General features: G+C 32.8%; 1 protein-coding gene across 2 annotated transcripts; it reads right to left on the reverse strand.

Annotated features, from left to right (window-relative positions):
* Window positions 1-1,147: 1,147 nt before the first annotated feature.
* LOC108568857 (metal transporter CNNM4) lies at window positions 1,148-26,971 on the reverse strand. Of its 2 annotated transcripts, XM_017930201.1 has the most exons (11): window positions 26,383-26,971; window positions 20,658-20,901; window positions 19,910-20,599; window positions 7,149-7,320; window positions 6,467-6,658; window positions 6,085-6,231; window positions 4,932-5,069; window positions 4,603-4,869; window positions 4,320-4,543; window positions 4,102-4,176; window positions 1,148-2,295 (listed from the first exon to the last, which is right to left on the reverse strand). In XM_017930201.1, the coding sequence occupies exons 1-11, from the start codon at window positions 26,883-26,885 to the stop codon at window positions 2,026-2,028; spliced, it is 2,922 nt and encodes a 973-aa protein (XP_017785690.1). In that variant the 5' UTR covers window positions 26,886-26,971; the 3' UTR covers window positions 1,148-2,025. The 2 variants fall into 2 exon arrangements, with proteins under 2 accessions (XP_017785690.1, XP_017785691.1); XM_017930202.1 differs by lacking the exon at window positions 4,102-4,176.

Below are 26,971 nucleotides of genomic sequence, written 5' to 3' on the forward strand. Positions count from 1 at the left end.
ACTAATTAATTCCTACAATTGAGACTCCAGAATGACAACACCAGAATCCACTGTGTCCAGAATTCCATCCCTGGGACACGACACATGACCATAACAAGAAAATAATAAGTTCTCACATTTCTTTGTTCGAAAAAAATGCTTTTCATTTACTTTCCGCATGAAATTCTTGACCACAGCATTTTTACTTCTGATAACGAAGATTTAAGTAATTTTATGCACTGTACATTCGTTAATAGAGGTATAACTAACTTGTCTATAGTTTAGTGTACATGCATAAACAAAATCGTGCAATTTTTACAAATTTTCTTGTCAATTTATATTTTATTTACATTCGTTGCTGATTCATTCATACCAATCAAAGTTTGTCACCTTATGAATGAACAATTTGAGAAGAAAGTTCTTATAATTATGGATTTAGATCAATGGTTTCTGTTGATTTCAAAAAATCTTTATTACTTTCTTATATTTGGCTACGTTTTAAACGCATTTCAATAACACTTTGATTTATATTGTATATTTAAAACTGTATATGTAAAAAGTCGCACATAAATAAACAAAAGTTAACAATTTCAACAATACATCTTCTCAAAGGAGAGACAGAGAAAACATAAATAAGACTCGAAACTCTTTACAGTTGTACTTTTTTTTTTATATATATATAACAAATATTTTTATTCATTATTCAATAATAAATAGTTAAAAAACAAATCAAGGGCAGAGAGGATTTTCAATCAATATAAACAATATTAATATTACTATTAGATCGTGTGGTTAAAGAGACTTACATTATATCTATGTAATAATAGTAATAATAAAATTTCATAAGTATTTTTTTTACATATATATATAGAATTTGATTGCGGACAGTCTATAAAAAACATTTCATTCAAATATATATTTATACAATAGACGTAATATAATCTATAATATAATTTATAATATTTCTCATATCTCAAGGCATTCACGTAAAGGTTGTTTGTTTGTTTAAAACACTTCCTGTTACTTCCACTGAACAAAAAAATAACAAACGAATTAATAATAATAAGAATAAGTAAACAAATTACAAAAAAAAATTAACAAGAAATAAAACATCCACTAAATTATTGCAAATAATAAATATAAAAAAAAATAAAACTATATTGAAAATAAAAAGTTGTAGAACATTCGGTTTAAAAGCTGGAATAAAAAATAAACTGACAACAACAAAAAGAGAGAGAGAGTAAATTAGTAATCTTCATAAGTTTAAGCACGTTGATTGTGTTTTTATTTTGTATTTTGTAAATGAAATATATTTTGTAAATTGTCTGCGCCCATGATAGAGGAAAATGATTGTTTATAAATTTTCACATGGATGGATTCTACGAATTTAAACATAAATAACTTCTTCTTTACTCTAGTTAAGCACACGCAGGTCAACGGCGATAGAACAAATATCTTCTTCGTTCTCAAAAAAAAAGTTAATAATATATGGCACACGTATTATTGCAAAGTTTCACTCAGTAATTCGTGTTTGTTACAAATTGTTATTTATAGCAGTATATTATAACGATGATGAACCGTATGTATGCAATGTACCAGATGGATGAAAATATCGTATTTTTTATATATATATATATAAATTTACAAACTCTTCTGAATTGACATGCAAACAACATTTCTCTTAAATTATGAATATAACAGAAATTGCTCTTATAGGCAGAAAAAAACAAAAGGTAATGAAACAATAACAGCTACTTGGTGTTTGTTAAAACTTCGTTCGTTAAGGTTGCGTTTCGATGGAAACGCGGAGAAATGATTCGTTCCAACAATAGCATATATTTCTAGTGCGCTGCTCTAGGTTTATATATCTTCTCTTTTTTCTTTTTCTTCTTTTCACAATATATATATATATTTATAAATATTTATATCTCATTAACTAAGTGTGAATTCTAAGTATTTCCGTATATCTTCCAACCGCTTAAGTACAGAACGTAAAAGACCTGGTTGGCCGCGGCGCGGATCTTCGCCGGGGCCAGGCATTGTTCGTTATGACTTCCTTGGCAGAAGCTGGTGCTTCTCCTCCTCCCTGCTCAGAATCTCGTCCATGGGGTTCGGCTTCACCGAACCGTTCAGCTCGTGGATGCCGCCGCTGCCGAAGGAACGCATCACCGTCGGACTCAGATGGGATTTGACGGATGGCGTCTTCGGACTGGCGTTCTGGCTCATGTTCACAAGCACCTCGTGTACTGAGAGTCTCTTCTTCGGCTCCGGCGAATTGGTACCGATACTACCGTCCTCCTCCAGAGAGTGCAGCAGCTGAAACACAGAGCAAGCAGAGCGATAGAGTCACGTTCCTCGCATTCGTCGTAATTACCAGCTCCCCCCAAACCCTGTGTATTTCCCACAAAAAAATATAAATAAATATTGTCCAAAGTGATATCAACAATAGTGCATTCCATTATTGTCCCGAAAACACCGTATGCGGCAGGCTTGTAAAGTACACAAAAGGACAAACTAATAAGTATCGCAAAATCAATGCAGGTCTCCACAGCTACTCTCCACATGATACTTTCCAAGTAACAAGTCAAAATAAGCAGTTTATTGCCTTCACTTCTGTACATGAACGTTTGAAAGATTATTTATTAATTCAATTATTCAAAGCACATCCAGTTAGGCGAGAAAGTTTAACTATATAGTGGGGTTTTGTACAAAAAAAAGGTTGAAATGTTTTCCAAAAAATCAATGAAAAAAAAAATTATAAAAGTTATTATTTTCATGAAAACGTAATACTTTACGTAATAATATACATATACATATTTAAATATAAAGTTTGTATATGATTGTGATACATGTAAATTCTGCTAATAATAAAACTGTTATTAACATACAATATAAATGTTTTAAATTCCATTGTAGAAATTGTTGAAAATAATAGATTCGGTTGATATTAGCACATCAAAAATACCAAGCAAATCTTGTTATGGTTTAAAAAAGGAATACTTGCCTACGACGTAATCAATAAGCTTAAAATTCCTTTGTGCAGTACACCTGTACTGTCAATTTGAAGCAGAATAAATACATAAATTCGAACAGTAAATACATGATGTAATCAATGACGTAATTCATGATGTAATCAAATCGACCGATGCTGCTTAATAAAGAAATTCTTAAGTTTCCTAAAGACATATCCTTTGTTAATATGTATAATTCATAATTTTAATATACCTGCTTTTTCACCTAATTAACACAACTGTTAGTTCTAATATTGCAGACTAAAATCTATACTTGATAAACAAAAAACAGATTGACATTTATAAACGAGACATCAAAAATCTTGTTGAATTATTTTTGTTAAAATTCCGCGCTGTCAGATGCTCTTCAAATTTAGCCCACGTATTTTCAAACAGAGAGAATATCATATTTATAGCATTAAGTACAAGGATCAAAGTCTCTCAACATTATACAATTTTATTTAGATGCATATTAACAAACCTGAAGTACTATTAATAAAATAATTTAAATTGAAGTAAATTCAGCAATTACTGTCTCAAAATAGGTATAAAATTATTTTCAATATCTAAAACTTAAAGATTATTTTTGTACTTATTGAATACCGTTATTTTTTAATTTTGTACATTTATTATGCAGTCAACAATGAAATACACACTGACATAATATGGATTTTGAAACAATCAGTAATAAACCAATAAATAGAGCTTATATTCTTATCATTGTCCTATTTGTGTAATTTCGGAGCCAGAGCCGATGTAGATTTTAGTGTAGCGAAACAAAAGTGTTAGAAACAGTGATTATTAATTGACGGGACAACGCTTTTTATTCCTTCACTTATGTTACGACACGTAATAATGAGATATATATATATACACAAACTCACAAAATACCGGCTTCTGCTGTTTGCAAGTGCGTACGTGTATGTAAGAGAAAACAACATTAGATAGGACAATACAATACACATCATCAAGCCGGTCAAATGGGATTAGAGACACAAAAATAAAATATTAATGTTGTTTTGCATTGGATTAAAGACTCTATGCGGCGGACAAATAGTCTTATATAAACAACAACAAAAATATGTATATATGAGTATAAAAAAAGGTATACCTGGTCGGAGGTGCCATCAACAACAGCAGACTTTTCAAAACGCAACGCAAAATCGTCTGATTCGTCATCAAACAACTAAAAAAATCAGGGAGATCAGAGTGTAGGATTCTGTTTCATGGGTGACTAAGTTCTTCGTATACGATATATAGAGTGAGAAACAGAGCTTTCAACGTAATTGGGTTTCGAAATTTACAAAATAAAGGACATCATTGAAATACCTTTTCCACTTCGTCGTCGAATTGATCTGTGGAGGCCGTCGTGTTGTCCCGCTGCGATCTCTCCATCAGGGAAGCCCTTTTTGCAGCCATATACAGGTTTCTCTTCACTTTCATGTAGAGGACTTCGGAACAGGCCCGCACCGTGTAGTCCGGTTGGAAGGTGAATCTCAGCATGCTGTCCATGTTGAGTGATTGAAGACTACCGAGCGTCGACGGTGATTCCACTGAAATTGAAGAAGCATTGATAATTGCGAGTTTTTGAGAGCCGAATGAGAGATCGTACCGACGCCGACGTTCTGGATCAGGGCTTGCGTTCCGAAGTAGGTGAATGCTCCGCTCTCGAACATAAGGTTCTCTGTGCCGACCGTCACCTCGACTCTTCCTTCGAGGATCAGAACGAAGTAGTCAGCTGGTTTACCCTGCTGATAGATCACAGCCAGCGGGTCGTTCCTCCAGTCCTTGGTCTTCTTCACGTGATTGATGATGTCCTGCTTTAGCAGTCGCCTGAGTATCGTCTCCGAGATGGTGTTCGTCTTGAAGAGTTCAACACCTGCGATTCGTACAATAAATTAGCAATGATAGTTCCGGTTCAGCCTAGAAAGCAGTTCGTACTCGTGCTCAGGTATTGGAATGCCGCGAGCGTAAGTTGCGGACTGATCCTGATCCTGTTATTTTCGCCTCGTCGCTCCGCGAACACCGTGAAATCCTGCTTGGTCCTATCCGCCCTGCGACGTTTCGACCGATTGTCGGCTGCAAAACAACATCACACATATAGAGAGAGAGAGAGAGACAGAACATCATGGATTAGTTAGTATCGAGCGGAAGGGCTGTGAAGGCAAGTGAGAAAGGGGATGCCACACAACATTTTGCACCATCCAAGGTCGCGTATCGGCGAATTGGGCGCAGCCCAAAGAAAATCAATGCAATCTACACCAAAACATAACTATACATTCTCACACACGAAAGACATTAAACTGTACTAAAGACTTTTTGCTTTCGGAAAATCAACATCAACAAACAAAGCTGTTTACTATTTTTCAAACTATCAATTTAATTATGTTTTATACATATTGTTTAATACTCAGACCAAAACATCTGTATTTAAAAATATTCTATTTTATACTAAATAAAACAAATGAATTTCTACTGAATTAACTCATCAGAAGTTACTTGAACTTCAATAAAAAAAAACAATGCAAATTTTACTTCTCATTTCATTTTATATATATATATATATTACGAAATAAGTAATAAACTAGATTTACTTAACCAATTATAATTGATTTTGTAAAATTTAGATTTATTTCAATTCATACTTTGTATTTTGATATTACCTTTTTTTAAATTTATTTTCTTGGCTTGATTATGTTGAAAACTCAGCATCTGTATAATAAACATTAATTTCTGAGAATTCTATGAGAATAAAATAGTCTCAGTAAATAAGTTGAGAAGTATTTCTTTAGTTCCGTTACGCAACGCGAATGAAAACAATTGTGCAGCGAAATGAATATTCACCGACAACAAAAATTCAATGTGAAACCGATGATGCGAGAAATCTTTAAAATTGTTATGCGAATATGAATGATGAAATGAAGGTGATAATAGCCAGTGTCGTCTTTTGGATTTTGAGACCTCTGGTATAAATGTAGATTGGGACCCACAGTAAATAAAAAAAAGGAATACATTGTGTAAAACTTCAAATTTTCATGGATAATAAAAAATATGAACGGGGGAGTAAATTTTTAAAGAAAAAAAATAGACTCACTAAACACATCCGTTTCGTCCATGATCTCAGCCTGGATGAGCTCCTCGATGACATCCTCGAGGGTAATCAAACCGATGGTCTCGTAAAACGGATCGCCCTCGCCCTCATTGTTCACCCTATTTACGAAAGCCATATGCCCTTTATTACCTAGGAAGCGAAAACTTTAAAATGCTGCCCAGCAAAGAACACAGAAAACACACAGCAAATTTTCATATCATATGACTTCTCAAATATTATAACATCTTAATTATTAACGGCATTTCTCTCAATTATTCTTTGTTTTTAGTACCGCTATGCATTTTATATATATATATGTATGATATGTATGTTTGTATTTTTTTTGTAAATCTCGAACTATTGGGTGTATTGTAGGCATATAAACCTTCTTTGAAATCTTTGAACATGACGTCGAGGGTGACGTCTTCGAAGACGAAATTGCACGGGTTCTGGTAGAATTGGCTCAACGTCTTCAGCGGCGTATTGTCGTCGGGGTCTACGAACGCCAAGTCTTTGATGTACAGGGTCGTCACGATGTTCTTTCTGTCGTTCTCAAACACCGGTATCCGCGAATATCCTGTGCAAACACACACAAAACAAATACGCACAACGTTAGTTGGGTTTCCTTGCACAATAAAATATAAATTAGTGAGAAATAGGTTTGTAAAGTAAATACGGGGAAAGTTTGACTATTTGTTTTGCAAATTCAATTAGAATCCGACCGTCGACTACTGAGAAACTGAAGCTCTATGTGTTTGTGGAATAATATTGTTTTCGCTGCTTTCAAAAGTAAACACAATCATTAAAATCGTACTCCTATAGAACAAGAATATGACGGAATATAAAAGGAGTCACAAAATTATATAAGTCAACAAATCATTGAAATTATTTCAAATTCTTTATTTTCTAATTATTTTTTAAGTTTTTAAAATCCTGTGTTATGAAACTTTAAAAAATGACAATAGAATAGAAGACGTTGGTTTGTTAACTAAGTATTCTACTTAGTTCTAAAATTAATCAACAAATTCTTCTGATAAAAGTTAAATATTGTACACTTTGTGTCTCACCAGATTTCATGATCTCAGAAACTGTCTCGAAGTTGAGGATGGCCTCGTAGTCCAACATAAAGGCATCTTCGATCTTGGTCATAACCTCGGCGACGGCCTTCTTGCGCAACTCCAGAGCGCCGCTGATGATGTTCACCTCGTCCCTATCCAAATCGTTCTCTCCTGTCGTAACCTAAGCAACAATAACAACATAATTAAAAGAAGAACAACAATATAAATAAAACAATAACAACAAGAAGAAATTTTAAAAAGGAAATGAATAAAGCAAGAAATTTAAAGTATGGTATTATGCAGGGAAACAAGGCAATCCGAGCAGTATAGAGTTGAATGCCATTCCCGTTGCAGCATTCCAGCGCATTTCATAATCTACATGCGAAATTGAATAATTCGTGTCCGTTTCCGATTACCGCACGCCGCATGCGAACTGTATCAAAGAATTGTTCGACCGCAGACCAAAAAAAATAAATAAAATAATCGCAAAACAGTAAATAATCGCGATTATTGCATTTCCAAACAATGATACATGTTAATTAATGAATCGGCAATGAAGCTACTACAGTGTACACTGTACATCATTTATTTGAATTACTATTATATTACGCAAGTTTATTGTTAATAATGAATTTCAACTTAACCGTTTTAAACTACAAACGTATTCATTTCAATCAAATTTTTGTTACAAATAATGTAATCATTTATAATCAAACAATTCTTCTTTTTAATTAAACAAAGAAACAATTAATTAAGAGATAATGTTCAATAATTCAAAATGAATCAATTACAAACATTCCAAGTAAATGTTATTTTAATGGGAATTATAAGTTATGTTATATAATTCATTAAATTTGCTTTAAACAATCCATATAAATCTATTGTATAAGTAATAATAAATTCTCATTTCAAATCAGTCGTTTATGTATATGATAATAAACAACCTTACTTATATAATTTAAGCTGAAACATGGATATACATATTTATTTATGCAATAAAAATCAGAACTTTTTTGTTTAGCTATTCTAGAGGCCAGAAATTCCTAAATTCCTTCCAGACCCAACAAATTTCTAGACAACTGAATCAGACAGCTACCTCAACTGAATTAACATCAAGATTCATCTTTTGGCATACCCACCAAATTAAAAGATAATTCCTGGACATTTCTTAGAAAATTATAATAATGCCCCACTAAGCATGTTCAAAAGGAGGGAAATTGCGTGTCCCAGCGCCCCCCAAAGAGTTAAGTTAATATAAATAATGTTTTACTACAAATTTTGAAACAAAATACTTTAATTCTCAACCTTTTTGACAATCGACCCAACATATAACATTGTTGACACTTTGACAGTTGTCACTGTCAACTTATAGTCAACTTCCTGATAAACATATGTTCGTAAACATGAAAATGTAAAGATATTAATTGACAATTAGTTTTTGGTTGTATCAATTATAAAGCAAATGCGCCGAATTTTTAAAGTTTCTTATTGAAATCAATGTCTACATATATTTATTTATTTATTATTATAAAATTTGGATAATTATTTAAACATAATTTTGTACTCTGCATAACTTTGTACTCGGCAAAATCCCGCACAGTAATTGAAACCGTACTAATCGAGGACTTTAAAACCGCATAAAAATAAACAGCACAAAAAGAGACAAACAAAATCTATCATTTATGTACCAAATTTGTTTTTGAAATTTAACTTTCATTAAAACTTTAGCAAAAAAAAATCAATTTGCAATAATTGCAGATAAAAATGCATTTATTATATTACTACGTGTTGCTATTTTTAGTGACCATTGCGTAATCTACAATGGCAAGGTGAGAAACGGTTGGCACAAATTTCCACAGGAATTCCAAACATTTTTGTAAAACTTGTAGTGAACCTCATTTCTGTTTTCCCTCCACACACATATCTAGAATGAAATACGTGAAAAGAGACGACATCGCACGAAATGGGAGAGGAAGATAACGATTTTTATTTTAGGTCAGTAGTGCCTCTTATCACATAGACCGAAAATAAAAAAAACATAACACACAACAATAATATGACTATCTCAATATACATGTGAAGCACACTGTTCTGTTGGCATTAATTTATAGTTCAATTTCCTCACTTTTCTTATATTACAATTTGTATAATTTATTGCATTTTTACTGTGTTCTGTACACAACATTTTCAAGTTTTGTTAAATAAAAATTATATAATAACGCATAGAGCACATTCCGCTTATAATATTAATAAACAGAACATTGATAGAAAATGTAGAGTAAGTTTTGATATGAACGCAATTAATCTGTAGTTGAGTCAGCAATTTTATTTGTGAGCTGCACAACATATTCCAATAACATTTAGTTAAGTGCGCCTGAATTTTGATGCATTCCTTCTTCCTACAACATGTTTATATATAATACAAGTATAAATATTCATCAACTTGTAAGGCAGAGCAGGAATTCTCAATTAAGGCGCAAACGTCTGGAGATTCGAGTGAAGTGGTATTCGCATCGTCTCTGGGGGGAATACAACACATCAACCGTATTTCACCAGACTCTACGTCGTCGTCACCTTTTCTAAGACGCCCGTTTTCATTAGTAATGTTATTTGAAATACATCCGAATGCGCATCAATTGTATTCAAAGTTTGTTTTGCAAAAGACGATTTACTCATAAGTACATATATTACAATAGGTACAGTTCATCATTATTTAAATGAATCACTGAATTACGGACACTTATTAGTCATAAATATCAATTTGAAATAGAATTGGAAAATCTGTTTGGAAACCTTGGAATAGAAGACTTTGTATGTAACAGGATAAAACCAATAAATATCGACGAAGTAAGCCAAGGAAGTCTTGGCTATTCCCTTGGGCGTCGCATTCACTGTTGTAATTAACTGAGATCAATTAGGTTTTCCCATATCCAATAATAGTTAATTTATCTTTTCAACATCCTAAATCGACAACAAAACAAAATACAAGTATGGTAATAATGATGTTTTTACATCTATAATAATTCTTAAATGTTAAAATCATATAAAAATACTTTTACAATAATACTACAAAAAAGTTGATGTTTGTATTTGATTTACTAGCAGATTTTAAGCTATTTTCGTTAGGTGAAATTGTAGCCTCCATTTGTACTTTTCACTAAAGTTGGTTAATAAATTTCTTATTAATACAATTGTATACCAAAAAGTTTCTTCAAATATTTCTATGTTCAAATTCAATTAATTTCAAGGCTTTCCAGAAATTTTCGAATTATTAACTTTCTTGAAACAGTTTCTATAACATCTTTAATAGAAACAAAAAAAAAAACATATTTTAACTTAATCTAACTAGAAACGGGCATATTTTTTTTATCAAACAATCTTCTTATTAATTGCTGTTTCTAAAATTGTCTACATTGTAAGTTCTAGTTTCATTAGTTTATTTAAGAAAAATAAGACAAATGTTGTTTCTACATTATTTGCTATTTATAAATACTCATAAATTAAGAAGTTTTGGCATGTTTATGTCTACTTAAGTAAACTTTAACCATGTTTTACAAAATATCAATTTATTACATAATTATTCCATTTCTTTTTATATTTTTAAGCCTTATTGAATAATTATTTTAATAAGATAATGCAATATACAAAATAACAGTTTTAGTTGAAATTGATTGAAACTGTAATTTATATACTGGAGTCAAAACAAATGCAGTAATTGACCACTTCTCTATTAAATCATCACGACGTAACGCACTACAGAGTATTGTAATGAAGTAATTTGTTTTTCCATTCCAGAAACGCTTGCAAACATGTTTACACCGAAGGGCGTGCGTCTCCATTCCAATTCTTTTTTAATAGGTCAAACAAAGACAAATAACCACACACGGTTTCATCCATAGCTGCAAAACAGATGATCTTAGATGATTTCATTATTAAAATCGGACAGCTAGAATTGTGTAAGGTCGAACAATAAAATCGCAGTTTGCCGAGCAATAACAAAATGCACAACGTATGCAATAAAACAATCCTTCTCTCGCTCTCTTCACATACATTCGACCATACGGAAAACGATTCATAAACTCGTGATCTTTGCATGTACAAAATAATGTAATATAGTGGACGAGCAAAATGAATTGTTAGAAAAATGACTGGCTTAACGAACGAAGTTTGATTGCGCGCCTGCTACATCATTTTTAAAACTTGTGTACACATATTAGTGTAATTATAAATATGCTTTACTATACAAGTATTTCACTATACGATTAAAAATCCGAAAATTTTGGAACGAATTAAACTCGATAAGCGAGGTTCCACTGAATATAACAATCTCAAGAATGCGCGAAAGAATTGATTGTTTCTGCCTCTCTACTCAAGCCACACGCAATAACAGCCAGCAACACACATTTCCTTCCGTCTCATAAGAGTGTTGCGTAAGCGCCAGGTTTTGGAAAGCGAGCAAATAGCCGGAATCGAAAGCGTTGTGTAGTGTTAGTAGTAGAGTCTTCGACGCCAAATAACATCGAATATGGTATTATTATTGGTTGGGATTAAATGATAACAATTGAACCATAAGCAAATAGAGGCAGAGCGGTAATTAAATGAAAATCATGTGCCCAATTTCCTATACTTTCGCTGTTATACTCAGTTTATTCAATTATTATTTTTATTATTGATGTTTATTTGGGCCAATTGCTTTTAATTGCTTTTCAAAAATAGTGAAACATGTGCGCGTGTTTGGGAAGTGCGAGGCTCTGGGAACCGTCCAAGATCGAAACCGAACGGGCAAGAAGGAAGGAAAAAAGACGCCATCGATTTATTCCGCGCGGAATCTCACTCCTCCTTCTCACTTTGACCCATATTGAAAACCCAACAAAATGGTGTCACATTCTTTGGCCCACTTTGCGATATTTAACAATCCACAAGAAACGCAGAAACACAACCAAAAAGCACACATTCCTCTTCATATTCTTATTATTTTTTTTTATTATTTAGACCTTAATTGAATTGCCTCTCTGCGATTATATCATCGCGTCCTCGAATGGAGCAAACAATCAATTTGCGTTTGGATTTCGTACAACGCGGTCTAAAATTAAACGGGAATATTAAAAATCGTGATGCATAACATACACAACCTTCCTCCACATATATATATTTTTTATACTTTGTCTAAATATTTATCGGAAATCGGAATTGATTGATGCTAAACTTGCTGCGAAATACACAAACAAAAGAATCATTTTTGTTTGCCTCGCAAAACAGATGGTTTTCGCGTTTATTTGCACATGGCAACAACATATATGCATACGAGGAACGAACGATTAGATCTTTCCATTAACGCTTAGCGTGCTTTGAAAATTTTAACGGCAGATTTAACGATAACCTTAACGCACGCAATTGGATAATAAAAAAATTAAATTTATAATTGCAAAAATAACAACAGTATTCTTAAGACTTAAGTAAGTTCTGCACTATTAGTATTTCCTATACTTATTCGTTAAAAATAAATACCAGAAAATATAATTCCGAAAACATTTACTACTTGACAAGTATCTTAGTACTTATTTCTCGCAAACTACTGGCATTAACTGTCATTAATTAAAACTTGTCAATTACTTGGCAAGTAATGCATCTTGTAAACGAGTTGAACATACAAAATGCAATTATCTTTAATGGTACAAATCTGACGCGAAACTTGATAATAACTTTTTTAGTTATTTGACAAGTACTTCTACATGACGAGCTTTTAACTGAAATGTTGTTAATGACTTAACATCACGTATTGTGTAGACGGATTTATAGTCGCAAGAATGATACGAACAATTTTCCATATAAATCTGTTGGAATAAAGAAATGTCGCGCACTCGAGAGTTTATCTATCAAAAAGACAGTGATGTGTGGCTGTAAATTACGAGTAATTTATGGAAATAAAGTAAACGCACTTTGTATAAGTGACACACAAATATTAAGAAAATTTTATGAAAATAACGAATTTACAAGAGAGAAATAACTTCCATGTTATTTAATTTGACAAGATGTACTATAAGTTTTTATAGAAACGTTTGATATAAAATAAACTTATTTATATAAATATCGTGTTTATTGCATGTCGAATTAAGAATGCAATTAATGGTATATGGAAAATTGTGTAATAATTGAAAAATGAAAATGTCAACTGTATATTTATAAAATAGTTTCTATATTTTTTTTAAATCTATATAAAAGTCTCAACTTGAACATAATGTGGTAAATAAGTATATTCTAAGAGATTTCGCAATCAAAGAATTTCTGTACGAAACTTCAGCACGAAATTTTAAAATTTTTACTTTCTCCATTTAAAAATATTTCAATGTAGTGTAGAATTCGCATTAATTGGAATTCATGAAGTATTTCATTGTCGCATAGTTCTTTGAGAAATAATTTGTAAATAAGTTGTTTGCATTTCTAGAGATACATACAGATTGCTGAAAACAAAGTTTCGAGGTGAATACTAAGATCATATATGTGGCACCTCTTTATTATTTTAAATTACTGTCATAAAACCGCAATGAGTCACAAAATTCCATATAGTTTAGGTATTTTTAGATTTTACGATGAAAAACATTAATATTTGCAGGTAACAAATGTTTTTGATGGTTTTATGTTAGTTAGTATTCAATGGTTGTATACATTTCTAATTATAAAATGAGTAATATTCTATATCAGTGTTTCTCAACCTTTTAACCTAATATGTTTGATTATAGTTGTACTGCAATCGTTGACAGTTTTTCAATTCTATCTTTGATAGGATGACAGCTACGTCAACTGACATACCAACCAAATTAAAGGATAATTCCATGGTCAATAGGTGGGACAATGCTTGTCCCACCGCCATTCAAAGACCAATTTTCGGTTGTGACCCACAGGTTTAGGAACGTTTTTCTATATGATTCCAGAAATATTTTTACAAATAATTTTAGGTATTTACAACTAGTTTATATTTATTAAGATGAACAACAATACAGTGTGAATCTTGCAATAACTGCATAAGAATAATAGATCAAATTTGAGACGTATTGAATAAACCGTTATCGGAAAGTAATCTTGGAGTGATCTTATAATAAACTGTATATTCATCTTACGGGCACTTTCAATAAACAATTGCAAAACGGAACGTCTGCGAGGATGTAAAAACTTCGACGCCAGCCAAAAATACTGCTTTTATGATTCATGTGGTGCCGACGAAAACAAAATTCGCAGCAACCACGGCCAATGGGATACGAAAACTAATTATTGCCTTAGAAAATTTGTTTTTCTTGTGGGTTACTACAATCCATTACTTCTGCGACGCCTGTGAACTGATTAAGGATGATGGCGCTCACGGAAGGACACGGCCCCTGGGATTCTCGCATGGAATACCTATCGATCTGTCTGCCTCCGTTGAAGTGCTCTCTCTCTCCCTCTGCACGCAGAGGTCGAGATGGCGAAGGTCAACGGGGAAGCAAAATCCGTGATCAATATACATAAACTCCTTTTTCCCCTCTCATGCTAATTGCGAAAACGAATGAATGGGACTGACACGAAGCACGGCCAGACAGACAGCACTTCTGGCAGCCGATCAAAAATATTGATCTAATTTTAGAGAATACCCCGCATTTTGGGTTACGACTTCCTTCTACCTCCAAACCGAGACCCGATGGATGGATGAATACATAAACCGCATTTCGCGCATTGTTCCGAAACATCTGAATTCTAAATGCATCATCGTCCGTTGTTTTCACCTTTTCTTTATGTTTATTTTCGTTTCACGTCCCGTCTAGACGAGATTCAAATCGTCGTTCTTATGGATTTATTTGAGGTTTACTAATGGTTTTCCTATATCCATCAAAATTTTCAATATCGAATCGCTTTCATTCATGTCCATTCTACATTATTCTAAGAATAGTCTCAAAACATTCATCACCTCTCAAAGATCTATACATGAATTGACATACTTCAAAGTGAACGAATTAGGATTACTTAATAGATAACGCACTAGATTTAGAAACCAATCATTTACAATTTATTAAAATGACTAAACATTTACTCATAATAAAATAATTAATTTATTATTTAGCAATAAATTAATTATGTTATTATGATATACAAGATTAGATTGGAAAGTTTCTAGGTCTATTCTATTTTATTCCAAGAAAATGGCTAAGATTAGTCTCAAGCATTTATCACCTCACGAACAGTTAAATATTGACAGGCTTCAAAAACAATAGAATTAGAATGAATTACTTGACACATTCACACTAGATTTTGAAACCAATAGTTTCTTACTGCATAAAGTTAATGAAAAAATACATTTAATAAACAGAATAGAAGAAAGTTTCTAGAACAAAAAAAATGGAAAAAAAAATCAATTTCTGTTTAATTTTGGAAAATTAATGCATTAAAACATAAATTACTAAAAACTTATAAAATTGTATTCATCTCCTTCTTTATGTTGTATATGCGATGTTAACATCATATGAAACAATTTGTAATGGTTAAAACCATTACAAATTCGCAGAAGCACCAGATTCGTCTTAATCATAAGCAGCAATAATTCAGAAATCGTTAGAAAAGTCCATGAAATTAATATGAACACATATAACCATTGATAATTGTATTTTACTTGGCAATGGTGCCAAAATCAAACATCTAAATAAATTAAAAATTACCAATTTTCAGAAATGTTTTGATAGGTTTAATTCTTTGTTTTCGTCGTAATATCCGGATGAAAAAGCAAGAAAGAACTTCGAGATTCTGATTAATTGCTTGGAAAATTATGTATAGTTATTTGATCGATGGGAAGATAAAAACGAAGCCAAAAATGAATCATTTGGCAAAGAAATTGTTCCATTAGAATTATGCATTATAGCACAAATTGGCAATTGCCATGAAAAATAGAATTAATCAATATTCAAAATAATTGAAAACAATGATAATTCACTAGATTTTGGCATTTCCTGTTCCAAAAACTGACAAAATTGTTTGAAAAGATTGAAATCAGCGCAGCTGCAAATAGATTATTTTAGAGTTTGTAAAATACTCATCGTTCACTCAAGAAAACAAATGTTAATGATTACGGCACTATTTCTGCCACCTTTTTGGTCAGAAATTCGAACTCATCGAATCTTTGTTCAAAGATTATAATTTTCAAAATATATTTTTGATTCACACATGAATCATAATTTTTATCATTTTCATTCATTTTAGAAATCAATCTATGATATAATAATTTGATTATTTCTTAATAAAAATGTGGTAAGATTTTAATTAATTGCTTCTATTACTCACATCACCTAAAGATTGCATAACTTTAATTACAAATTACCAACAGTTTGCTATTTTTTTCAACATAATATATCAATAAATAATGATTATATATATTTTCCAACAAAAAACAAACTAAAACTATTTGTAATCTGTGTAATCATTCGAATATACTATTTACTTTTACAACTTTCGTGCAACATTGACTGTTAAAGGCGGCGATTTCTTTTTCGGAACTTATCAGTTCGGCCACTTGACGATCGTCGATAGATAAATATCCTTTCTAAATAATCATCTCTTTATCAATTGACGTAGTCTGTACGCGTATGTAAATACAAACTCCTTTCACCTGAAACGCGGATATTATTAGAACGTTCAAGCATATTTTGCGTGGGCGAGTAAAAATAAAACAATCTTCGAATGACATCGTTGTTTGTTCAAAAAAAAATAAAGAAAACGATGCATACACACGCATCTTATCTCTTATCTCGAAGGTCTTTCCGCTCGGGAATGCGAACAATTCCTTCGCTACAGCTCAATTTCATTACGAGAACCGCAACCAACAACAGGATGCACAGTCAACTTAATCTTTTCAACAAAATTATTCAGCCAGTTGGATTTATATACAGTCGATTCGGGGACACATCTAGTACGTTTTGTCCCGATTGAGCAGCTGGCCCAATTAACCGAAGTTCCACAAACAATTACAGGATTAGTGTTTTTTAATATTTTATTGAATAAATTGCATAAAACAAGTCACAAATCTATACGTATCTACTACATAATAGGAAATAATATACATTCTGGAAAAATAAATATGTATCAGGCGTCCGTCCATGGATGCGGCTCAAGCACAGCATTCATGCGCATACACAATATTTCCTTAGTTTTGTTTCTGTTCTTTAGGATTTGTCCCTAATAAGCGGAATCGACTGTATTTATAAACATGAATAATTGATTGAATATTGTCCCGAAAAAGCGAAAATTTGTGTTATTTCCTTAATTTCTTTCCGTTCTTTAGGATCTGTGCCTAACAAGCGGCTGTCCCGATAAACCAGTGTCCCAATTAAGCGGAATCGACTGTATTTATAAACAAACATGAATAATTGATAAGTGAATCATAGTAAATTCAATTCAAATTATTACAAACTTTCATTGTTATTGATCTGATTTGCACAAAGAATATCCGCGGATTACGAAAATGTCGAGTTTGTGTAATGTTTATTTTTATAATAAAGGGCGTAAATAATTGCATCATGAAACTAGGTCCGACCATGACCGTTGTTATAATCCTGCCGGAGCGCAATAAGGTCACCCTTTTTATTGCATCCTCGATGGGAATATAAATTTCAGCGCGATTTACGTGCGAACCATTCGCTATAAAAAGCGGTGGCATTAAAACTGAAACAATCATGCAGGCAAACCCAGTTTTGATTAAAGTTTGAAATGAAAATCGTAAAATATTTTTTTATTGTTATTATTGCAGCTCAGTTTTCAGTAAAAGAAAGCAGTATTTTTATTTTTTTGCAAGGAGCAGTGGACGACTTCGAGAAACCACCGCGCATCCTTGAACTTAACTCCATTATTACGAAACTTCGCAATTATGTAAAGCGCCATTAACGGAACAAAAAAAGAAAACAAAAGCGGGAAATGCAGCGAGGAACTAGAAAACGCTTTCAATGCAAACGCAATGTTCTTTTTTATTTCAATACGCCATTTCTTCGCCGCAGTGCATAATTACTTAGTGCTGAATGTTGTTTTTTTTCTTCTTCGTTCGAATGTTTCATTACAAATAAACATTTGAATTCAGAGTTATTATTATTTTGTTTCAGATTTTGTGTTTATTATTCTATTTCAGTTTAATATTTTATCTATTTCCATTAAATCACTGCAATATTCATCTCTGATTCACAAATCCACCGCAATCATTTTTATTTATTTCATGTGAATTATTTTGGATATGAATTGTAGACCAACGCGGTTAAAACTAAACAAACCAAAATATGTACTTTTCAGTTTTATTTCGGATCCAGGTCGAACTATTTATTTGATTTAATTGCGTTACACAAATTAGCATTTACAACTTTAGTTAACTCATTTCACTATTACATTTTCTTCACAATTCTATAATTGCATTAACTTCAATTAGAACATTCCACAATAAAAAATATAATTAATTATAGTTAATTGCGTAATTTTCAAGGTAATCACAAACAAAAACTATTGAATGTATACTTAGTAAGAACTGTATACATTCAGTCTTCAACTACCATATTTAGATTACTAAGTCATACATTTTCTTTACAATTATGTTTAATTAATGTTTATATAGCTTTCATTGGAAACTACAATTAGAATTAATTTACCATTGTTTTAACTTTAATCATAACTATAAATAATACTTAATTAGATTAACTCTCAATTAAATGTATGTTCAGTCATCAAAAACACATATTTCATGAAGACCATCAATTTTTTTTAAATAGAATTTTTGTTAATAATCACATTCAATTAAGTTTGCAACAATGCTATTGGTTATCTGCGATTCTCTGTATGAAGACAATTTAGTCCTATTATTTAAACATTAATTAGCACAATTCGTTTCATAAATTGCGTAAGTGCTGTTCAAGGAGAGACCATTAAATAATTTAGAAAATACTTTGCAAATATTTGATATGCTGTAGATCAGCTTTGATCCAATGATACTATAGATCAGCGTTTTTTAAATGTATTAATTGACTATTTCCTGTGAGAAATCTCCATTGTTTTAACAATAATTAACACATTTTTAAAATTTCAAATATTTGATCAATAAAAACTCAACATACTGCGTAAATATATTAATTAACGATTTGCTTTCATCGATTATCGTTTTAACTTTAATTAACACATTCAGTTTCCCAAATTGCCAATATTTGATCTAAGATACTTTGGAAATATATAGATTTTGGTTTAAGAAGAAATTTACTTAACTCTTTTTTACTTATTATATTTTTCTAGAAAATGTATAGAAAAGAATCCATTTAATTTTGTTGATAACTCAAAGGATGAACTGATTCAACATTAGATGATGAAGACAAGACAATGTTGATTTAGTTGACTGATTTAGTTGTTATGCCTAAAACTTTAATTTCTGGCCCCTTAGAGTTAATGATTAAAATGATTTTGTATAAAATAAATACACTCATCAAAATCAAAAGTTTGGTATTTCCAATACTAAAATTGGGTCACGTTTTCAAAGTTGAGAAACACTGATTCGAACGAATGATAATTTTATCGATCGCAATAAAATGCTATTAAAGCAAAAGACAAATAAAGAAATGCGTTATTTCCATTGGGAATATAAATATTTAGGCGGTCGTGTGTCGTCGTGCATAGGCGATAGGCGCGCATTTTATGTGCATGATGATAAATATACATATATAAAAAAAGGAAGTGAACTAGCGGAGAAGAGTAACGACGTGGGGGGCAACGGGCAAAAATAAACTCACCTTTACGAGTTCCTTGAGGCGTTCCCTGGTGTAAACGCTGCCGATTTCCTCGCCGAGCAGAACGTCCAGGATCTTGGAAATGGGATAAGAAAGTGGAAAGGTCACGGCCATCACCAGCTTGGTGATGACGATGGTCTTGGCGCCGATGGCCAGGCCGTGTCTCGAACAGATCGCCTGCGGCGTGATCTCGCCGAACATGACGATGGCCAGTGTCGAACTGATGACGGCAATAACGCCCGAAGTCAGATCGTCCAGGAGGATGGTGAACGTCGAGTTCACTAGCACGTTACCGAGGAGGATGCTGCAGAGTAGATAGTTGCCGTGATTGCGAACGGGCTGGATCTTCTTCGCGTACTGCTGCTCCTTGTTTGTGCCGGTGTTGCACAGGATCTTCAACTCTGTCCGATCGAGGGACATGAGACCCAAGTTCAGACCCGAGAATAGGGCCGAAAAGCACAAGCACACACAGATGATCGTGATGGCGGCCCAGATGGGTACCATCTTCTCGAAACTTTTCACACGTATCCATGGCTCACTGCCCTGATGCACAAACGGTCTGCTATCCGTCACTCTCTCCACCAACTTCGCGGTTCCTTCCCGCACACAAATGTAGAATGGACCGTCCTGCTCCGCAGGCGGGAGCCGCATCACCACCTGCACCGAGTCCTGCTGAAGAGACCCGTTCACTATCTGCAAGGAACATTGTTATTATGTAACAGCCAATAACTGTATATCGGGATTAACTTACTTCGAATACTCCGGTGGCCGGGATCTGACAGGAATCACCGTAGTTTCCCTTGTACTGTGTAAATGTGATCAAGGTGTGCTCGGAAAAACCACGGCCGAACAGTCGCAGCGTGTACGTACTTCCAGCCAGCAGGTAAGGCACACCATATTCGTCGAGATGCGGCTCCTTCGGTGCAACGTCAACTCTCACACCGTGGACCTTCACCTTACTCAGCAAATTCTCCATTTGTTCTACATCTCTAGAACTAAAAACAAGCATTTCATATTAGTACCAATTAGTTAACATTATAATTATACAAGTCTATTTTCTCTTTCAGAAGTCTGTTTTGTACGAATATGCAAGTTGAAGATTAAGAAGAAATAACACAAATCATTGGTGATGTCATATTAACGAGCTTAATTTATTTATATCTCAGAATAAAGTATGAATAATGTATTTACGATTTGTATCACTTACACTTATTTGTGTACAATCTTTAACAACTTCATTTGAGTATAATTTATGAGATATCAAATATACTAATAAAGTTGAACAGTAAAATTGTTTTCTTTAATTGACAATAACTGAATCTAAATCAGATGTTGCAAGGATAAACTATACCATATATCAGTTCAAAGTAATAAACCTATATAAATAATAACTTTAAAATAACATATCTTAAAAAAAAGTTCTAAAGTTCTTGAACAATAAGATATAAAAGGTATAATGAGGAATTCAGTCAAGTAAACGCTTTTATCCTATTCATTTCATTTTTATTAACTTTTGAAATTCGCTTATACAACATATAAATTATAATTATTATTACAAATCAAAAGTAGCTTTCAAATATTATATAACTTATTTTGGAAGGAATCTCGTAAAAGTAAACACATTTTAGGTTTTACTTTAATTATCATAATCAATTATATAAATTATAATCCATAACGTTAAGATGTTATACTTCTATAGAAATATAAAGAAGTAAATTGAATTATTGAAATTTCTTAATTTAATTCGAATAACATGAGTGAAAACACAGGTTTAATCAACATTTGCAGATTGCGTTTGTCAATTGGAACATAGAAAAACTAAAAATAGATTGAAACCGAAAGGAGTGCAGTTGAAAGGTCCGCACATCACATCACACAGAGTCTGAATTGAATTAATAAACGCTTTCCATTTACCATTCACGCAGAACGCTGACCGACGACAAGAGTCGGCCGCAAACTGATTCATCCGATTTGCATACGAACGCAATTGCGTTCGATCCTAATCGAATCCAATAAAACGCACCTGTTGAACCCGTCTAATTAACATTCCGGACTGGTGGAAGGATTAAGGCGACAGAGATTCGCAACACGGTCCGTGTTGCAAACCGCGTATGGACCACAGCCAAATGCAGATCAAAAGTATCGCACGTATTTTTAGTAAATCCAATTTCGAAACGGCTATAATAATATGCAACTGCGATTTATAATTGCAAACAAGCGTCTGCAACGAATTTATATCATTCTATGATGATGATGATGAAGACATACTGCATCATAATCACAAGAAACCGAACATCAATTTATTTAAAACTGTTTCCGATCATCGTCATCATCATCTTCAGATCATGTTCATTAATAACCTGTATCATAATCAGAAGATATATTCCATCATCATTTAATGTATTTAAGTCTTCTGCAACTGATTTAGCATCATCCTATAATGATGATGTTGACATACTACGTCATAATCACAACATCAATTAATTTAAGACGTCTGCACCGGATTTTGATCATCATCATGTTCAGATGATGATAATTTCAACCTGCATCATAATCACATCAACAATTAAAGTTTTTAAGCCGTCTGCAACGGATTTAACATCAACCTATAATGATGATGTTGACATACTACGTCATAATCACAACAGCAATTAATTTAAGACGTCTGTAACGGATTTTGATCATCATCTTCAGATGATGACAATCTGCATTATAATCACAAGATATATCATATCATCAATTAATCGATCATCATTTACAGATAATAATCACAAAATGTATTATCAATTAATAAATTAATTGATTTAAGTCACCTACAACAAATGATTATGATAATTAGTTAAAAATCATAAGAAATATATCATCATCATATCATATTGAAGATTTGTCTTAAAATTACAAGAACTATCCCATCATAAAGTTGTCAGCAAACGCCTTTGGATCATCCAGTGATGATGACGAGTCGACCTGCGTCATAATCACAAGAAATATCCCATCGTCGATTAATAAATTAATGTAATTAAGTAGCCTTGAGATGGGCCGAATTAAATTATTAAAAATAAACAAGATAATTCGAGCTTTTCTGCGTTATTTTTTTGTATATTATTATTATTGCTATTCTCTCTTTGTTCTAGCAGGAAATAATAGGCGATGCACGCGCTCTTGTGGATGGGAATTCTTTTCGGTGATTCACGTCGGCGTTTCGCAACAAATACAAGCTAGAAACTTCTATAATTAGGGATTATGCATTCACGAAAAGACCGGTTTCCTTGCGAAAAGTTACCGCAGATCTATATATGCGAAAGGAAATTGCAACAGTTAATAATACAAATAATTAGAGAAAATGAGTTTGGAGTAACGCATGGAGAATGGAGTTGCGACGAGGTGAGCGACCTTTCCAGCTCATTAAAAAATCACGTTATATATTGATCAAAGCTTTTCTCCGAGGAAAAAAAGAAATAAAAAGAAAAAGGCGCATGCATTATTCAGCGGTTTCTCGCTAGACGATAGATAAACACGGCTAATTGCGTGCATTAAAACGCGCTAATTAATATTGGGAGCGAATTATACCGAGCCCATAATTCTCATATTTATCCGGATTAATGCTAATCCTCCGGCTAATCCAATTCATTTAGTGTCGAACAAAGTAAGCGCGTCCAAACTTTATCACGTAATTTCCAACAATTATTGCTGTGCAAATACTCTATTATTATACACTTTATATGCATATACGTTTATCGCAAGTTTACAATTTTCACAAATCCTACACACGCAGCTTTCTAGTGACAAAACGGAACGTAATTCCGCCATTATATACGTTTTAATTCATTCACGGTGAAGCAATCCATTCAATTTCGGTTTGTTATTTTCCTTTTGTTTTGTTTGTTGACGTTCGCATATGATTCATTAATTTTGTATCATGTGGATTGTATATCCGATACAAGACTAGCCAAACAAAACATAAAATTTACATAAGTCCGCGTTCGGTGTTTCTCTAGAAAGTTTTCAAACTCGTTACATCATCGCCAAACCAATTACGAATGCGACGACAAAACCGATTTCGAGTGTTCTCAAAACATATACGTGAATTGCATGTTTTTTTTTAAACACATTTGATCAAAAAAATAATCCTAACTCCTGGTTTAGCATTAATTCAGACTTAAACTCTGAGCCACCCTGCACACAGAGTTAAATGGGCTATAATCCCGTGGCGCTTTCCTTTTGGGGCGGCATTGTTGCTTCCTCTCCCGTTTTCTTATGAAGAAGGGCGCATTATTATTAGTATCCCACGAGCGCAATTTCTGTAATTTCTTTTATATTGCAATTTAAGCTGTTTGTACACGAATCTCTTGATTCCAGATAAAACAAAAATCCAATAAATAACAATTAAATTATTGTAGTTTTTAAGGTAAAATCTGGAAAATGACTAGAATGACAGAAGACTACACCTGTCCCCCGATTTACACGGTAGATAGATTCCGGAGAAAAACGTGTAAATCAAAATTGTAACTTTTTAATGTAAAACCGTGTAAATCGAAAAACGTGCAAAATCGCATAGGATATTTTCAACAATTATTTTTATTTTTTTTAAAACCGTGTAAAAGCGAAAACGCGTAAAGAAAGTACCGTGTAAAACGATTTATTTTTTAAATAGTGTAAAAAAGGAAATGTGTAACGAAAGTACCGTATAACACTCGTTTTACACATATAGGTTTACTTATCATTGCTTCCTCAAAATTTTAAAGATTTAAAACGGCGAAAGGTTATTGCAAATTGAAGATACATCTGATTTATGGTTCCGACTGTAAATATTTCATACTAGTTTTTGGATTGTGTCCAACGCTAGTTTTGGAGTGAGTCCAAGTTTTGGAATGATATTCCAGTGATATGGAAATCCAAGGCTTTGCACAATATTTCTGACTTATTACACTAAACTAAACTGTTCATTTTCTTTCTGTTTGTTTGATTTGTAAATCATACCATATTTACCTGTAATTAATCTTTTATTGAAAGAAGTTAGAACTAACTGTACAAAATTAGTTACTTCTATATCGAATTATATGATTCATGACTTATTTATATTACTAACATATTGTCAACGTAAATTGTACATATTACGGACAACATTTGTATTTTCGTATGACGTACAGTTAATTGCTTTTATTGCAATTCTGTGAATGAAATTCTGTAATGTGGGAATTTCTATAATGTAATTTCTGCTAAAAAAAAATGAAAATTTGCACACCGATTTCGTTTCATACGTCATAGCACAACTATACTTTCATTTCGACCATTTACTAAATAGTACAAATAATAATTTATCACATCTTTTGTACTGAAAATTACAAGAATTCTTAAATTTTCAATACAATTTGCATTTTTTTATTGTCATTTAATCAAAACGTCACCTATTAATAATTTTGCGCCTATAAATTTATTGTATAAAAATAAAATTTTCAAGTAATTGACCAAAATATTCAAGTAATTGAATTTTCATAAGTAAATTTACTATTAAAAAAATAATACTAATTATTGACTATTACCATTTTTGTCAAGATTTTTAGAAAGTTACTTTACAAACTGGTTTATATTACCACGTGGTTGAAAATATTGCGTGTTGTGTATTTCTAAACAATTGAAATGATTCAAATTAATGTACATAATTAACTTTTATTATTGAAATTGAATTACGAACAAAATAATAAAACATAATTTCTACAATATGTTTCACTTTCTATTAAAAATGCGATTCTATTAGATTGAAACTTCTTTTAAAGTCGTAATATGAGGTCAAAATATTGTCATAATAAAGGAGGTGTCCCAATATTAACACAAGATTTGAATTAAATAGAAAACACAGTTTTTAGTCTTCAGATTGTGATTTGGTGATTGTGATAAAAACTGTGTTTTCTATTTAATTCAAATCTTGCGTTAATTTTGGGACACCCTTTATAATAATTACTATTTATATTAATTTCTTGTTGTATATAGTTCATAGATTTTTTAAAAGTAAATTGTAGAATCGTTTTAAGTTTCTTCAAGCATGTATATTGTGTAGTGAGTCCACAATTTCCATTCTACCATTTAGTTTTAGTTTAATAGATAGGCAAACATTAATTAACCAATAGAAGTCGTATTTATTAGGTCTTTTTAAAAGATACAACTAATTTGATTAATTAGAAGATATCCGCTTTTTAAATGGGTCATAGTAAAATTGAATGTAAGCTACTTGATTAAAACAGATGATGACCATTCACGAAAGGAGAAGCCTCGCGATTTAAACCGGCGCACAGCGTAACGCGAAGTGTGCTATTGTTTATAAACATCAACCGGTGTGCTTAGTTACGTTAGGACGCGTCGTTCTTGAAGGCGAAAGTATATTTTCCATGAATGCGGTCTACGGAAGGGCACAGTTTTCACTTTTACTGAGAGACCAGAAGTTTATCGATTGATAGAAAAGATGTAAGTAAACTCACTGCTTTTGCACTGGGCCTAGGTCAGTGCTGTTCAGGAGGATGGCCACTGTGGTTCCCTGATGGTACCATCCCGCCGGGCTGATGATCTCGTCATCGTTCACAGCCGATCGAGGTAAACAGAAGTACACTTCGCCTTCAACACTAAGAGGTATTACCATCGCGAACCTCGCGGAATTGTGTTCGACCACAATCTCCGTGAGGTTGGTCTGGATCAGACGGTCCTTGCTCACGGCGCACTCCGAGCCCTTGAGCTCCTTCGCATCCGTCACGAGGATATTGTTGCCGATGCCCTGATAGAGACCTCTTCCTGCCACCTCGAACCACACTTTCCTCGAGCCTTCGAGGTTGTCTTCTTCGGCCGCGCCAGTTCTGATGAGGCGGAGGGAATCGAAGACGGCCTGGTCGTGGGCATGGACTGTTCTTGCGCTTTGCAGCAGTACCGTCGCGATGGATGCGAGTGCCAGCACGAATCTTACCTTCTGACGAGGCGAACGACTCGCCATGTTATATCAAACTGCGAACGAGAGTAAACAGCGCTCCGTTTTATAACCATAATCAAATGTCAGACGGATGACAGGACTGCACGCGA

Source organism: Nicrophorus vespilloides, unplaced genomic scaffold, assembly GCF_001412225.1.
Source record: "Nicrophorus vespilloides isolate i.1.1-1 unplaced genomic scaffold, Nicve_v1.0, whole genome shotgun sequence".
Taxonomy (NCBI): domain Eukaryota; kingdom Metazoa; phylum Arthropoda; class Insecta; order Coleoptera; family Silphidae; genus Nicrophorus; species Nicrophorus vespilloides.

Coding starts and splice junctions, on each gene's coding strand:
- LOC108568857 (XM_017930201.1), bottom strand. CDS start 26,885: ATGGCGAGTCGTTCGCCTCGTCAGAAGGTAAGATTCGTGCTGGCACTC. Junction 20,902..26,382: donor CTAGGCCCAGTGCAAAAGCA/GTGAGTTTACTT, acceptor GCTTGTTTTTAG/TTCTAGAGATGTAGAACAAA. Junction 4,177..4,319: donor TCGACGACGAAGTGGAAAAG/GTATTTCAATGA, acceptor TGATTTTTTTAG/TTGTTTGATGACGAATCAGA.